The following is a 13,699-nucleotide window of genomic DNA, read 5'->3' as shown; positions in this document are numbered from 1 at the left end:
TTGCCAGCAGTTATCCTAAGACTTCACTTTCTCCTTACACCTTCCTGCAACTTAAAGCTCGCTCCTTGGCCCACCCGTTCACGGAGGATTGCGTGCGAGGCTCTGGGTGATGTTTTCTATCCACCAGGCCTTGTGGAGAATCATGTGCACAGCTATATACAGGAACAGGTTGTTTCTCAATTATCTTCATAATTGACTTTGATTTTGCATCAGTGATGATTCATGTAGTCTTAAACTAAGCCCCTCTTTCACTGAACAACCGCAGCCTGAATTTGTATAACGCACTCCTAACCATGCATTTTACAGAACCCCGGCTGGACTCCTCTGGGAGCCTTTTGCAATCACATTGATTCTGTTCAGGTTTTATTTTTAGGAAATCACAAATTAAAACAGTTTAAGCGATTCCGTGGCAGTATCCAGCAATTAAGCATGGTGTTCATGAGCGAGAACCCCAAGCAAAAACTAATTCAGGAGTCCCTGAGGGCTAGAAATAGCTAGTGTGGGGTTTATGGCTGGAAGTACAGATGTAACCAAATTAGAATGGCACAGGACTCACAAACTAAGCATGAAATTAATTTTTAAAAAACACATTTCTAAGTAACTCTCACGGTGGCCACGACATGGATACTCATGATCTTGCTGGTGCCATACATGAGGATCAGTGGGTGGCTTGGCTATGTCACTGGGAGGCAGCTGGGGGTCTATTTACTCCAGCTCTCACCCTGAGATCTGGACAGAGGCACACACCAAATATTCACCGACCCGATTGCTTCCTCCCTCCCTCAACGTACACACATACACATACATCTACAACCAGGTTTCCCCACCTCCAACCTCTCTGAATTCAAAATCAGGCATGCAGGAGGTCAGCGGACCACTAGCTAAGTACCAATAATGACTTTATGGGCAGTGGACCTCAGGGAGAAAAAAAAGGATATTTGTTTTTGGGTGTTCTGCAAAGTTCTCAGACTCTGCAGGTAACGGCATTGTTGTATCTCAAGCCTGCCTGAAGCAACGTAACAAAGTATGAACAATGGCTTTCCTGGATCTTTCTTCATGTCTCCTGACCCCGGTCCCAAAGCTCCTATTTCCATCTAACCTCACAAGAAGGAATCCTTAATTCCTTCCAAGAAGTTAGCTAATAAAAGCTATTAGCTCTCCCAAGCTATCTGAATTATAATACCCTAGGATTTAAAAGATCAAAAGTCATTCATTTTATACGAAAATGGGAGATAACCGGCCAGGACACCTTCTACAAGCTTATTTATAAACCAACCGGGCAGCTCAGTAACTCTTCTATTGCTAAGAGCTGTGTTGCTGAGGCCCTTCTATCTGGAGGTTTCCCTAGGATGCTGTACATACTTCTGAGAGCTTCAGAATCATTTGGGGAACATATGAAAATGTAGATTCTCAGGCACATCCCTGCCCCGCCATCCCCTCCCCCCCCCCCACCCCGTATGCTGAGGATTCGAATTCATTTGTCCTATTCTGAGATGGGGTGTATTTAACAAGCTCCCACCAAACCCCGAGATTCCGATGCACACGGTTGCTGACCTGCTTTTTGAGAAATATTTTTCTAAGATAGTTACTCTCAACCCAAGCTGCACATTGGAGTCTGAGGATCTTTTAAAAATAAGCATTCCTACCCTTATACATGGAATCTAAAAAAACAAAACAAATGAACAGATAAAACGGAAACAGACTTATAAATACAGAGAACAAGCTGGTGGTTGCCAGAGGGGTGGGGAATGGGCAAAATAGGTGAAGTGGATTAAGAGGCACAAACTTCCAGTTATAAAATAAATAAGTCACAGGATATAAAGTACAGCATAAAGAATATCATCAATAATATTGTCATAACTATGTATGGTGATAGACGGTAACTAGATTTAATCATGGTGATCATTTCCTAATGTACATAAAAGTTGAATTACTATGTTGTATACCCCCAAACGAACATAATCATATATACTTCAAGGAAAAAGAAAAAGAAAAAAATCCTACATATTGAACTATGCATTAAAGTTTTAAAATCCTAAACAAAAATATAGGGATTCTAACCCACCCCAATTCTGATTCCATTGGTCTGGGGGTACAGCCTGAGAACAGGGGTTTTTAAAAGGCCTCCGGGTGGCTCTAAAGTTCAGCCATGACTGAAAACCTTAGGGTCAAATGCCAAGATGCTAACCATTCTCACTGTGCTGTTATGCCCAAATCTACTGGATGTGTAAGATAGAGATAATGCAAAGGCGGGCCTTCCCAGGAACCAAGCCTGCGTGTGGGGAGCTCAAACTGGCACGGCCACCAACATTTTCAGTTTCTGCTGATTTCACTGTGGAATCCTGGTTTCTAACCTACCAAGTTGCCATGGATTTCTCGGTTGCGTGTTAGGCGCCCCTGTCTCCTCCTAGGTGCAGAGGCTCGGAGTCAGTCTCGGCTCTTGCCCAAGGCTGCTCTCATGAAAGCTTGTACTGGCAAATATTTATTAACTTTAATGCTACCAATCTGCTCAGCAATAAGAATCCTAGACGGCATTTGCAGAGAAATGGACTTTGAGGCAGGCAGCATCACAGGGGAGATTTACTCCTACTCTGAGGGAGGGGTGTGTATATGTCCTTTCGATTTCAACCTCTGATCTGTGACCCAAACCCAAGGAGGAGGTGCCCTGAAAACCCTGGGTCTTTTCCTACAACCTCCCATTCTCTTTGGCTCCTAAACAAATACAACAGTAAGGCAGCAAATATGAGAATAAATTATATTCACAAGAGGAAAAATAACTTACTTTGGGGTTTTATTTCATGAAGAGGTTTTTTATCTAAAAGAAAGAGAAAAAGAGAGTTTCATTTAATAAATTTACATGGAGCAGATAGATTTCCTATATCACTTTATGTCCACCTCTATACAAGAAACATTTTCTCTGTTTTTTGCAGACAATATGGATTATGTTGTCCATATTTTTCCTTTCCTTTCTAATTTCTTATTTTTCTCCTTTGCAATATTTTTCTAGGGTGATTGCTTCATTCTCTCTCTCTTTTTTTTTTTTAATTTCCCCTCAGGCTTACTAGAGTTTCTCTCTGTTGCATTTGCTAGATTCTTATCAGCATGATGAGAGCACTGAGCTAGCAACATGTCCCCTTGTTTCTCTACAGCCCGAAGACTGCTCAGGTAAGGAAGGGATGCTATTTCCCTGTATGTGATGATTGAAAAGTGAGCTGGTGAATACACATTTAAAGGGATCCTACGTTGGCTTAGCAGTTATCATAGCCTGGATAAAAAGGTCCGAACCACGCCATTTGTCCATTCTTGTGGAGTATGGGTGCAATATTATGAGCTTGTTGGAGGCTTTTAATAAATCGTTTTGCTTCCTTCTCTGTTACGTTACTGTTTGTACGATCTCTCTTCGTTACAGTGTCATTCTGTAATCACAGCAGCAAGCACAGGAAGTGGACAGAGAAAAAAACATTTCAGGCTCAGGTGAGATTTTTTTAAAAAATTTTTTTTAATGTTTATTTATTTTTGAGAGAGAGAGAAAGAGACAGAGCACGAGCAGGGGAGGAGCAGAGAGAAAGGGAGACACAGAATCTGAAACAGGTTCCAGGCTCAGCACAGAGCCTGATGCGGGGCTCGAACTCACAAACCGTGAGATCATCACCTGAGCCGAAGCCAGACGCTCAACTGACTGAGCCACCCAGGTGCCCCTCAGGTGAGATCTTTTTATCCTTTCTCCCCACTGCCCTCCAGCCACTCTCTCCTGCCCTGTCTGCCATCACTGCATAACCTTGTAAATCACTCTGGGACTTGGTGCCTGTGGCTAAGTTTGCCTTCGACTATAGTCTTTCTACTTCCCAGTCCCCATTTCCTGGCTGTCCCAGGCCAACACAATGCCACCATGACACAGAAACCTGAGAAGACTGTGCTTTGGTCACCAATGCAAGATTCCAGAAGATTTGCATAGGGTGACCTTCCTTTGATCAGTCCCCCTCTTCCGACTTAGATGGAACATGATCAGATGACAAGCTTCGAGGCTGCTGCTCATCATTCACAGAATCACACTACGGTAGGGGGACCCTGAGAGGTCACCTTGCAGGGTCCCTTACCTCCACCAGCCTGAAGGTAAGCCAAGTGGGGGGCGGGGGACACTGTCAATTTGGATTATGTTTTTCACGGAATCAAATACAGCCTGGTATATGCTGGAGAACTTTATAAATACTCTCTGACTGAACCATAGCCCCTCCCAAGCAGACAGACCCAGCTATATTCTGAATCCTCTACCAGATATGTGTCCCCCTAACCCACTCCTGCACTTAATACCAATTTTGACAGAAAACCTTTGTGGTGTGCTTTACTGAACCCAGCCCTTTTGTGTCCTGCCGTCTGATTCGTTATGGAAGTAGCTTTTCAAAGTTGTAGGTCACACTCTTGCAAATGGACCGCCATTTTTGTTTTTTTCTCATTATAAGGAGAAAGTTAACTGGCGAAGGATGAATTCTGGCAAATCTCTCTTTAAATGAAAAATCTTCATAAAAGATAATTATTTGCTCAAGTGGGCATGATTGCATTCAGATTTTTACAGTCAGGTGTCTTAAAACAGACAACGCCTGCACCCCCCTCTCTGCGCAGATTCAGTGCTGCTACTTTTTCTGAGAGCAGGTTGGCGCCTCCCCAAGTCCAGATGCTAATGCACTCAAGGAGTAGAATCCAGTGACTTTGGTGGTTTTAACCTGACTTTGGGTTTTGCTTATTGCAGGCTATCTGAAAGCATTTGGCATGGGCGCAGGACGCCGGCAGGCCAGGCCGAGACGTCTGGAAGTGATGCATTGCTAACACAACACACAGGGACATGCAGAACATCTGTTTAGGACTCTGGCTGAGTTTAACAGCATTTTCTTCCTTCTAAGCCACAGGAACAAAGATTATGCTGGGTAGCAAAATGAAACTCCATTAAAAACAGGTGAGATACAGAACCACTTCTCAGAAAATAAATTAAATAACAGCCAGGCTATTAAAAAAACTGGAGTGAGAGTTCTTCCAGGTACAGCTCTAAAGGAACAAAGAGCGAATGAGGCTAAAACGCCAGGGCTGGGCGCCTGGGTGGCTCAGTCAGTTAAGCCTCCAACTCCTGGTTTCAGCTCAGGTCATGATCTCATAGTTCATGAGTTTGAGCCCTGCATGGGGCTTTGTGCTCACAGTGTGGCGCCTGCTTGGGATTCTCTCTCTCTCCCTCTCTCTCTCTCTGCTCTTCCCCAGCTTGCTCTATCTAAAAGTATCAAAGAAAAGAGAAAAGCCAGGGCTAACTAGGGTAATGAGAAACACTCAGGCCACAAGGGCTCATAAGGCAGGAGAGGTGGGGCATTTCCCCCTGTGACTCAGGTCTGGTGTCATTATTGGCAATGGCACAGTGGAATTAGTGTAGACACTCAGCATTAGAACAGGATTTCAATCCTGAATGGTCTTCATTCCCTCTGTGTGACCACAGTGTCCGCCACAGTACAATGGGAATAATACCATCCTTGAACATTGCTACTGAGATTAAACATGATAAATACAAAGCCAATAGCTTAGGGTTAGCACATGATCCATATCAATAAATAATATAATTTCAACACACTATGAATAAAATCAACATTATCACTGGTTCAGAGTAAAAACATCACCCTTTATGCCAGTACTGGGAGGCAAGTCATATCTCCAAATCAGAAATAGTAGTGAATTTCAGGAGTACTTGAAGGGAGTTAAGAAACTTGTGTTCAAGTCCTAGTCTCTGCTTTATGAAACATATCAGTTTCCTGGTAGGAAAAAAGAAAGGCAATGACCAGAAGATTGATCCCTGCGGGGTCCCTAGCTTTGGCCCACTATAAATCTACAGAAAACCACCGAAGAAGTTCTACAGAAATCCATGTGGAATGAATTCCCAAAGCAGAGTAAAATGATTCAAAGGGCACTGCTCTACTGTGGGATTTGTTATGCTGAGGTCTAGTGGGTCAGTGTGTATTCTCTAATGAAAAAGTCTGGAAGCCTCTGGTGCCAAGAGAACTTCAGTACCCTGGCATCAGCATCAAAATTGGGTTCTGCCGGATTTTGTGAGATACCAGTATCCTGACAACAAGTTGCTACCATTAAACATTTTCCCCAGTTTGAAATATCTGATCAGAGATTATTCTACCGTGAACTTGAGGGAGAAGGCTACCCATTCACCATTCACTATCTTTTGAAAGAACTGCCCACCCCACACTCCATGTTCTTTTATTCTGTCTGCAAAATCTTATTTTCACAAGGCCTAGGGCCATGCATCCCCTTGGCCCTGGTCAACCACATCCTCTCTGCTTTTGTTTTACCTCTCTCGAAGGCCATATTCAAATAACCCCTTAGTAAATTAATCCATTAGGGCCATGGTTCTTGATGTCGGCTGCACATTAGAATCACCTGGGGAGCTTTTTAAACAAATACCCATACCTGGGCCCCAGTCCAAGACCTTATGACTAACTGGGATCTGTGTTTTTGTGATTACCGAGTGCACACCACTTCCTGTCCACAAATCTGGGGCTGTATGTACCCAACTTCAGTTAGTCATTGCCTCCCTGAGAAGCTCTGGGGTAGCTGTAGTATACACATGGACCCGGAAGCATCCCTTCTGTATCTTGCAGGCAGAGAAATATAATTTTGAGCGAGTGGCAGCTGAGTTGTAGTTTGGGGGAATCACTAATTTGCCTAGGGTCTAACTTATGCACCGAGAGGTACCTTCTGGGTAAATGGAAATTGATGTCATTATAATTCAGTCTTATAATGATTGTGTGTATTTGCAAGTGAAAAATGCAGAAGTATATCTTAAATTGTCATGTTTTCTTTAAAAATCCTTTTTTAATATTTACACAGTCGCTATACAGTGTATCCAAATAAATAATAAATGTGTATACACACACACACAAAAAAAAAACCCAACCCATAATTCCACACCAAGAGATAACTATCATTAATATTAAGTTATATATACAAAGTGCAGGCTTTTTCCCCCTTAAGATTTATGCATGCATATGTATATACATATATATTTGCAGGAAATTATGGAAGATCAATACTAATTGATCACTTTTACTATAAAGACATGGAGTAGTCTTTTATATATTGTTTTGCAATCTGCCTTTGTGCAGTGCGTGTGTGTTTATAGAAGTATACATATTTATATACAAGAAAAAGTGAAAAAGGACAATCTATATTTTCATTTTTGGAAATGATTCATTTCTTTCTCATCTCTACTTCTCTTGCTTCCTTTGTTATAGGAGATGCTCCCAAAGCATTTCCATGGTATCCATTGTTCTTAGAAGCTATTTATAGCTGTACCCCTCCCTTCCCACCCACACCCACCCTTATCCTTTCTCTGCTAGGAAACAAGTGTGGCCAGCTACCTACAGCCTAGCCCATACCCTAGGGTTGTAAAGAGAGCAGGCCTGAGGAGACATTGGCCATGAGGACAGATGGTTTCAACTCCAACTCACAGACTGGGCAAGAGACTGTTCCTCAAAACCTGTGGGTGATTATCTGAAATCCGCTCCTATGCCTTTTAAAGACTACACAGGTATGTTTGATACCAGAGTCTATGTCCCTATTTTTTTTTTTTTTTTTTAATTCAGACAAAGAGCCCACTCAGTATGACTAAATACCCACCAGGACAGTGAGCCCAGACAGCAACTCTCATCCAAGGCAGTAATTTACATATGTCACTATAGTTAGTGATTATTACCATTCTTTAATTTCACTAAACCAGTCATGTCCCATTTTTTCATCTCCAAAGACCATTTTTATTATTATTTCCTTCATAGGTCCTATGCTTTGAAATCCTTTTCATCATCCTCCCCTGCCCAAGAAAAAAGATATGTGTTGATTGTTTTGACTCTCCATATTCTTTGTAATCTTAAAGTATTTAAGAGCGGATTCTGAAGTTGGTAGAATAGTCAGTCTTCTTTCTTGCCCATTCTCTATTCTTTTATTCATTGAAATCATTCTCTAGCATCGGCACACAGGAGGGTCTACAATGATTCCACATTGCCTGCAAGTCATAGCCAACTGCTCTGCCTACCTTTCCAGTCTTCTAGGAACTGGTCCCATCATCTCAAAAATGACTTAGTTTCTGTAGCACCTCAACACAAATCCAAGCTCTAGTCTGATTGATCCCTGAATTCTTCAGGCTCACCTCAGTGCCGTTGCCCACCATATTGCCTTCCATGGGATGCCCTTCTCCCTCCTATATAAAGATATCCTGTTTCCAAGGCATATACAAGTTTCTGACTCCTTCATGAACTTTTTGGTCCTGACTTGGTTCACAGGAATGTCTCACCTCTCTGGATAGTTTATCTTACTTATAGTCACTACAATACGATGTTGGGGAGGAGGTGCCTGGCTGGCTTAGTTGGTAGAGCATGAGACTTGATCTCAGGGTCATGAATTCATAGAGCTCACTGTGCTAGGGGTTCCTTAAAACTATATACAATGTGGATTTTGTTTTCAAATGTATTACTTCAGAACTGTTCATTTGATTTATTTCATACTTTTTAATCAGTGTCAGTTATGGGTCCCTAACATATAAATCATATTTAAATGATTAGCTCATGAATAAGTGGCACAGCAACCAGAGAATCACAGCAAGAAAAAAAAACAGGAAAAATGAAATTAAAAGTTATTTGCTTGATTATTTACTGATTGGTAGAAAAGAAATTGCCATTATTGATTACCAATGTGTTTCATTAATTCCTGCTTTCCCTCTCCCTCATAACTAGAAATAATTAAGGACCAGTGTTATGCTCTCTGAATGCTATCCAAGGCTGCAGGAAATCCCAGGGCCTGGCCAATCTGCCTTGTATCAGCTCTGGCAGATAATTAGATAAACACAAGGCCTGCTTTGCATTGGCAACACCGCTGTGATTGAATATGTCAGGCAGACCCTGAAGATGACAAGTGGGAATTCTATTCTCTTCTCCTCTTGGTGCTGAAAGTTCCTTTAGGCAGTAGAACCCACAGACACATCACCACCAGCTCTTGTGTTTCTCAAACGCTTCCAATGATCAAAACCACAGAAAAACCCAAAAAGCATAAAACATATCACACCTCCAGTTTTTACTCTCTTTAGTTTTTAATTTCCTTATTGTATTTTTCTTTTTGTTCACGTTTCAAAGCTCCTGCTCAGAAATTACTCTTCAGAGGGCGGATTTACGATGCACATTACTTCAATTCTTGGTTCCTCATGAATCCCTCCCACCCTTGTCCCATCATGTTAATTAGGGAAAGTCAGGCAGTTACTACAACAGGGAACTTATGGGTGTCACTTCTGATGACAATGACTTTCCAGAATTGCCCCTCAGTCACAACACGATTAGTGTGCATCAGGAGATAGAAGATCCCCCCCTTTCAAATCCAAGGTCTCTCTATAGGAATGTCCTTTGCATATCCTAAACTGAGACAAGTCAGTGTCTCAACGTTCACAAGGAACATTTGCATATTTCATTTTTGAGCTAAATCATTTGAATTTCTAGAATTCATACCATCTCTATCACAAAGTTCTATCCATTCTCACTGGTTCTTTATGTGTTGGTTTCTTTCTCTGATAGATTAACAGAGTAAACTATGCTTTTGGGTCACTGCAAACACTTTTAAGAATGGGTCCACAAAGACTTCATCAGAAATTGGTCTCAAAGTGATAAAATGCAATGTTTCTAACTCTGCTCCAAGGAAAATTGTCTATTAAAATCCTTTTTCTATCCAATAAATTAATTTGCTTTGATTCCCTCCCTTCCAACCACAATAGAAATACATACACGTTCAAAACTAAACAATGATTAGATTATATAATTTAAGGAATTAAGGAAATCATTTATTGGTTAACGTCCAAAGGATTACTTTTTTAACCTTATGGTACAAGTGATACCCAAATTCTTTAAAAATGTAACAGCTTTTAGGGCATCTGGGTGGCTCAGCTAGTTAAGCATCTGGACTTTGGGCTCAGGTCATGATCTCACAGTTTGTGAGTTTGAGCTCTGCATTGGGCTCTCTGTGGTCAGCACAGAACCTGCTTCAGATCCTCTGTCTCCCTTTCTGCCCCTCCCCAATTTACGCACACATGCGTGCACGCACACACACACACTCTCAAAATAAATAAACTTAAAAAAAAAAAGAAAAAGAAAATCCAGACGTGACATAGGGTCATGGTGGCTTCCGATGTGTCTAGACTTGTCCCTTTTGTTGCTGGATCATAGGAAAGTTTGGGTAGATGGGGATGGTGAGATTCAGAAGGGTGGTTATTATAATGACTATTTACAATTGCTAAGAAAATACTTGACCACTGAAATACAAAGGATATCAGTCTTGCCTTAAAAAAAATTGCTTAAAGAGGGGTGCCTGGCTGGCTCAGTTGGAAGAGCGTGCAACTCTTGATTTTGGGGTTGTGAGTTCGAGCCCCATGTTGGGTGTAGAGATTACTTAAGTTAATAGCACTTAAAAGTTTTTTAGGGGCGCTTGGGTGGCTCAGTTAGTTGAGCCTCCGACTTCAGCTCAGGTCATGATCTCACGGTCTGTGGGTTCGAGCCCCGCGTCGGGCTCTGTGCTGACAGCTCAGAGCCTGGAGCCTGCTTCGGATTCTGTGTCTCCCTCTCTCTCTGACCCTCCCCCGTTCATGCTTTGTCTCTCTCTGTCTCAAAAATAAATAAACATTAAAAAAAAAAGTTTTTAAAAAAATTGCTTAAAGAGAAATTATGATGAACCCTTTGTACATTTTTTTTAAGCTTCATCAGTCCCGAAGCTACCTTACCTACATTAAAGACTGAGCTACTTGCATGTAAGGTCTATTTATGTGTTTTCCACCTATTCTAAGTCCCTAGAACAGTAAATGGAATATAGTATTTGTTGAATACTTATCCAAGTTTTTGTTGAATACAAAATCAGGGTCCATAAATTTCCTACAGTCTGTACAAATTCCTAGGATAGTGTAGTTTCTCAATGAAGGGATTGAAATGGAATGCTAAAGGCCTAATGTGATGATTCATTTCCTAGGTAAGACTAGCATGGTTTTATGTTTTTTTTTTTTTTTAATCTAAAAGTTGTCCTTCCTCACGCTACATAATAATTGTCCAAATGGTTAATTTTGGGTGGGAACGAATTAAAATTACTCCTCAAAATTGGCTAAAAAGCAAATGTCTGAAAGCACTGACATATCAGTGGTGTTATTTTCATATTTTACATGTACACATGTATTAACTATGTTATTCAAAATAACCTATGAAATATATATGCATACACATATATATGCAAGCTACTTTTAAGATATAATAATTTCATGTTTGTTTGTTTGTTTAGTGGGATGAAACCTAGAAATCATCTTGCCCAACCTGCTCTTTTTAATAGATATGAACATACAAGGCACAGGATCTGGAGAGATTTGCTCAAGGTCAAGCGTTAGTTAACGAAACAACTGAACTAAGACCCAGGACTCCTGATTCCTGGTGCAGAGCACTTTTCGCTACCCCATGGTCTCTTTCTAAATGATCATGGCAATTTTCCATTCCACTGAGCACTAACACTGTCCTCTGCCAAACACATGTGAGCAAAGCCAGGTTTTTTTCTTACTGTAATACTGACACTTCTCTGGAGAAAGGGGAAGGCCAGGGTGATGTTGATGTCTATTGATGATGTTAATATCTTCATTTTAGGTACCGCCTTTCTCCATGATCTTGAAGAGACACATGCATTTGTAATTTAAGGAGAAATGGTAGGATCAACACAAAGAGGTTTCCTCTCTATTAATTCACTTTGCTCAGTACACCCCAGAGGCCGCTGAATCCTTTACTCAGTTTTAAATCACTTCCTTGATTGGGTTCTTGCCATTTCTTTTATAGCTGGACCACTCTATGATCTCAGGCATTAAATCTTTCTCTAGTCTAGACTAATATTTCTTACCCAGGGTTGTGTACTGTTGAATCCTGATTAGATATACTGCAAATGCAGAATCTGGATTCTCAGAACTAATGAAATGGACATAGTTTGTTTTATATGCAGAAAGCCTAATTTGGGAGAACTTCCAAAAAGGAACTTGGATATCCATAGTTAGTGACAACCAAATCTAATAAGCATTTTTTTAAGTATGGGAAAATATGGCAAAATTGCTAATTTTCAGATGTGGGAATGTACAATCGGGGAGGTACCAGACGGGTAACAAATACCATTAATCTAGAATGACTGGCAACAGATGGGTAATACTGGAAACTGTAGGTTGCTATACAGTATAATAATGTGTATGTTGAATTTTTTTCCAGAGAACAAGAAGTGTTGAATTTGTGTTGGAGACATGAGGACTTGCTTTATAAAAGTGGATTTTCTGGGGGCGCGTGGGTGGCTCAGTCAGTTAGGCGGCCGACTTCGGCTCAGGTCATGATCTCGCAGGGGTCTGTGGGTTTGAGCCCCGCGTCGGGCTCTGTGCTGGCAGCTCAGAGCCTGGAGACTGCTTTGGATTCTGTGTCTCCCTCTCTCTCTGCCCCTCTTTCTCAAATAATAAACATTAAAAAAAATTTTAAAAATGGATATTCTGATGAGGTGGTCAGAACATGTGTATTTTATAGCATGAAGGAAACCTATCTAATCCCCGAGTCGGTATTGTGAGGACTGGTGGTCTCCCTTGGGGATCACCCAGGTCCCTCTCTGTGGCCTTCCCCTTGAGTGACTTTTTTTTTAATTTTTTTTTTAACGTTTATTTATTTTTGAGACAGAGAGAGACAGAGCATGAACGGGGGAGGGGCAGAGACAGAGGGAGACACAGAATCGGAAACAGGCTCCAGGCTCCGAGCCATCAGCCCAGAGCCCGACGCGGGGCTCGAACTCACGGACGGCGAGATCGTGACCTGAGCTGAAGTCGGACGCTTAACCCACTGCGCCACCCAGGCGCCCCGAGTGACTTTTAATTAGTGGTGAGAATCATACAATTTTTAATACTAGCTGGGACCTCATAAATCACCTGTCTCCTGTGGGACCAAATCCCACCTACAAAGGACGATTGGCAGATCAAGAGCTATTTGTTCAGCCACTCAGAAGTTCTGAGAAAGGATATTGAAACTTCGGTTCGACACAAAGTCTTACGAATCAGCCTGATTCCTAAACTCTGTTTTCCAACAACTATGAATCAGAACTGGCTGGTATAAAGAACACAATTTGTGTCTCTTAAAAATTTTCCTGACAAGTACCTTTTATTTTGTTAGATACACTATATTCATCAGATGCATTAGGAAATGTTTTAAGAAAATATCTAAAGCATCACAGTGTCAATACTTTGCAGAATATGGAAAACATACTTTTTCTGCCACAGGAATCCCTTTACTAGAACATACACACACTCACACACACACATACACACAGAATAATTATTTACTCAAATGGAGTGCTTACTATGGATGCTAAATGCCTTGCGTGAATAATTTCCTCCTCAAAAAGAACCCTTTCTAATAGGCACTATTAGAACTTTTACCTTATAGATGAATAAATTTAGGCTTAGAGAAGTTAAGAAACTTGGTCATAGGATTGCAAAAACAATTCAAACTCAAGCAATCTGACCCCAGAGCTTTGATTCTTCATCTATGGGATGAATGTTCGAATCCTCAAGGCTCAGCTCATTCATTTCTAGGTCCAGGTCCGTTTCTAACCTTTCAAAAAGAGAATAATCAGGGCA

At 41.2% G+C, this 13,699-nt stretch overlaps 1 protein-coding gene across 1 annotated transcript in view; it reads right to left on the bottom strand.

Annotated features, from left to right (window-relative positions):
* The window catches only part of UNC5D (unc-5 netrin receptor D), a 545,977-nt gene that overhangs the window by 80,294 nt on the left and 451,984 nt on the right, over positions 1–13,699 (bottom strand). Inside the window, exon 8 of the mRNA XM_047092087.1 lies at positions 2,783–2,815. Coding sequence (XP_046948043.1) covers positions 2,783–2,815 — 33 coding nt within the window. The remainder of the gene's footprint in view (positions 1–2,782; positions 2,816–13,699) is intronic.

Source organism: Lynx rufus, unplaced genomic scaffold, assembly GCF_022079265.1.
Source record: "Lynx rufus isolate CCGP_SWC_20201006 ecotype Redwood Valley unplaced genomic scaffold, mLynRuf1.p SCAF_3, whole genome shotgun sequence".
NCBI lineage: Eukaryota > Metazoa > Chordata > Mammalia > Carnivora > Felidae > Lynx > Lynx rufus.
This window is presented reverse-complemented; position numbering and strand designations above follow the sequence as displayed.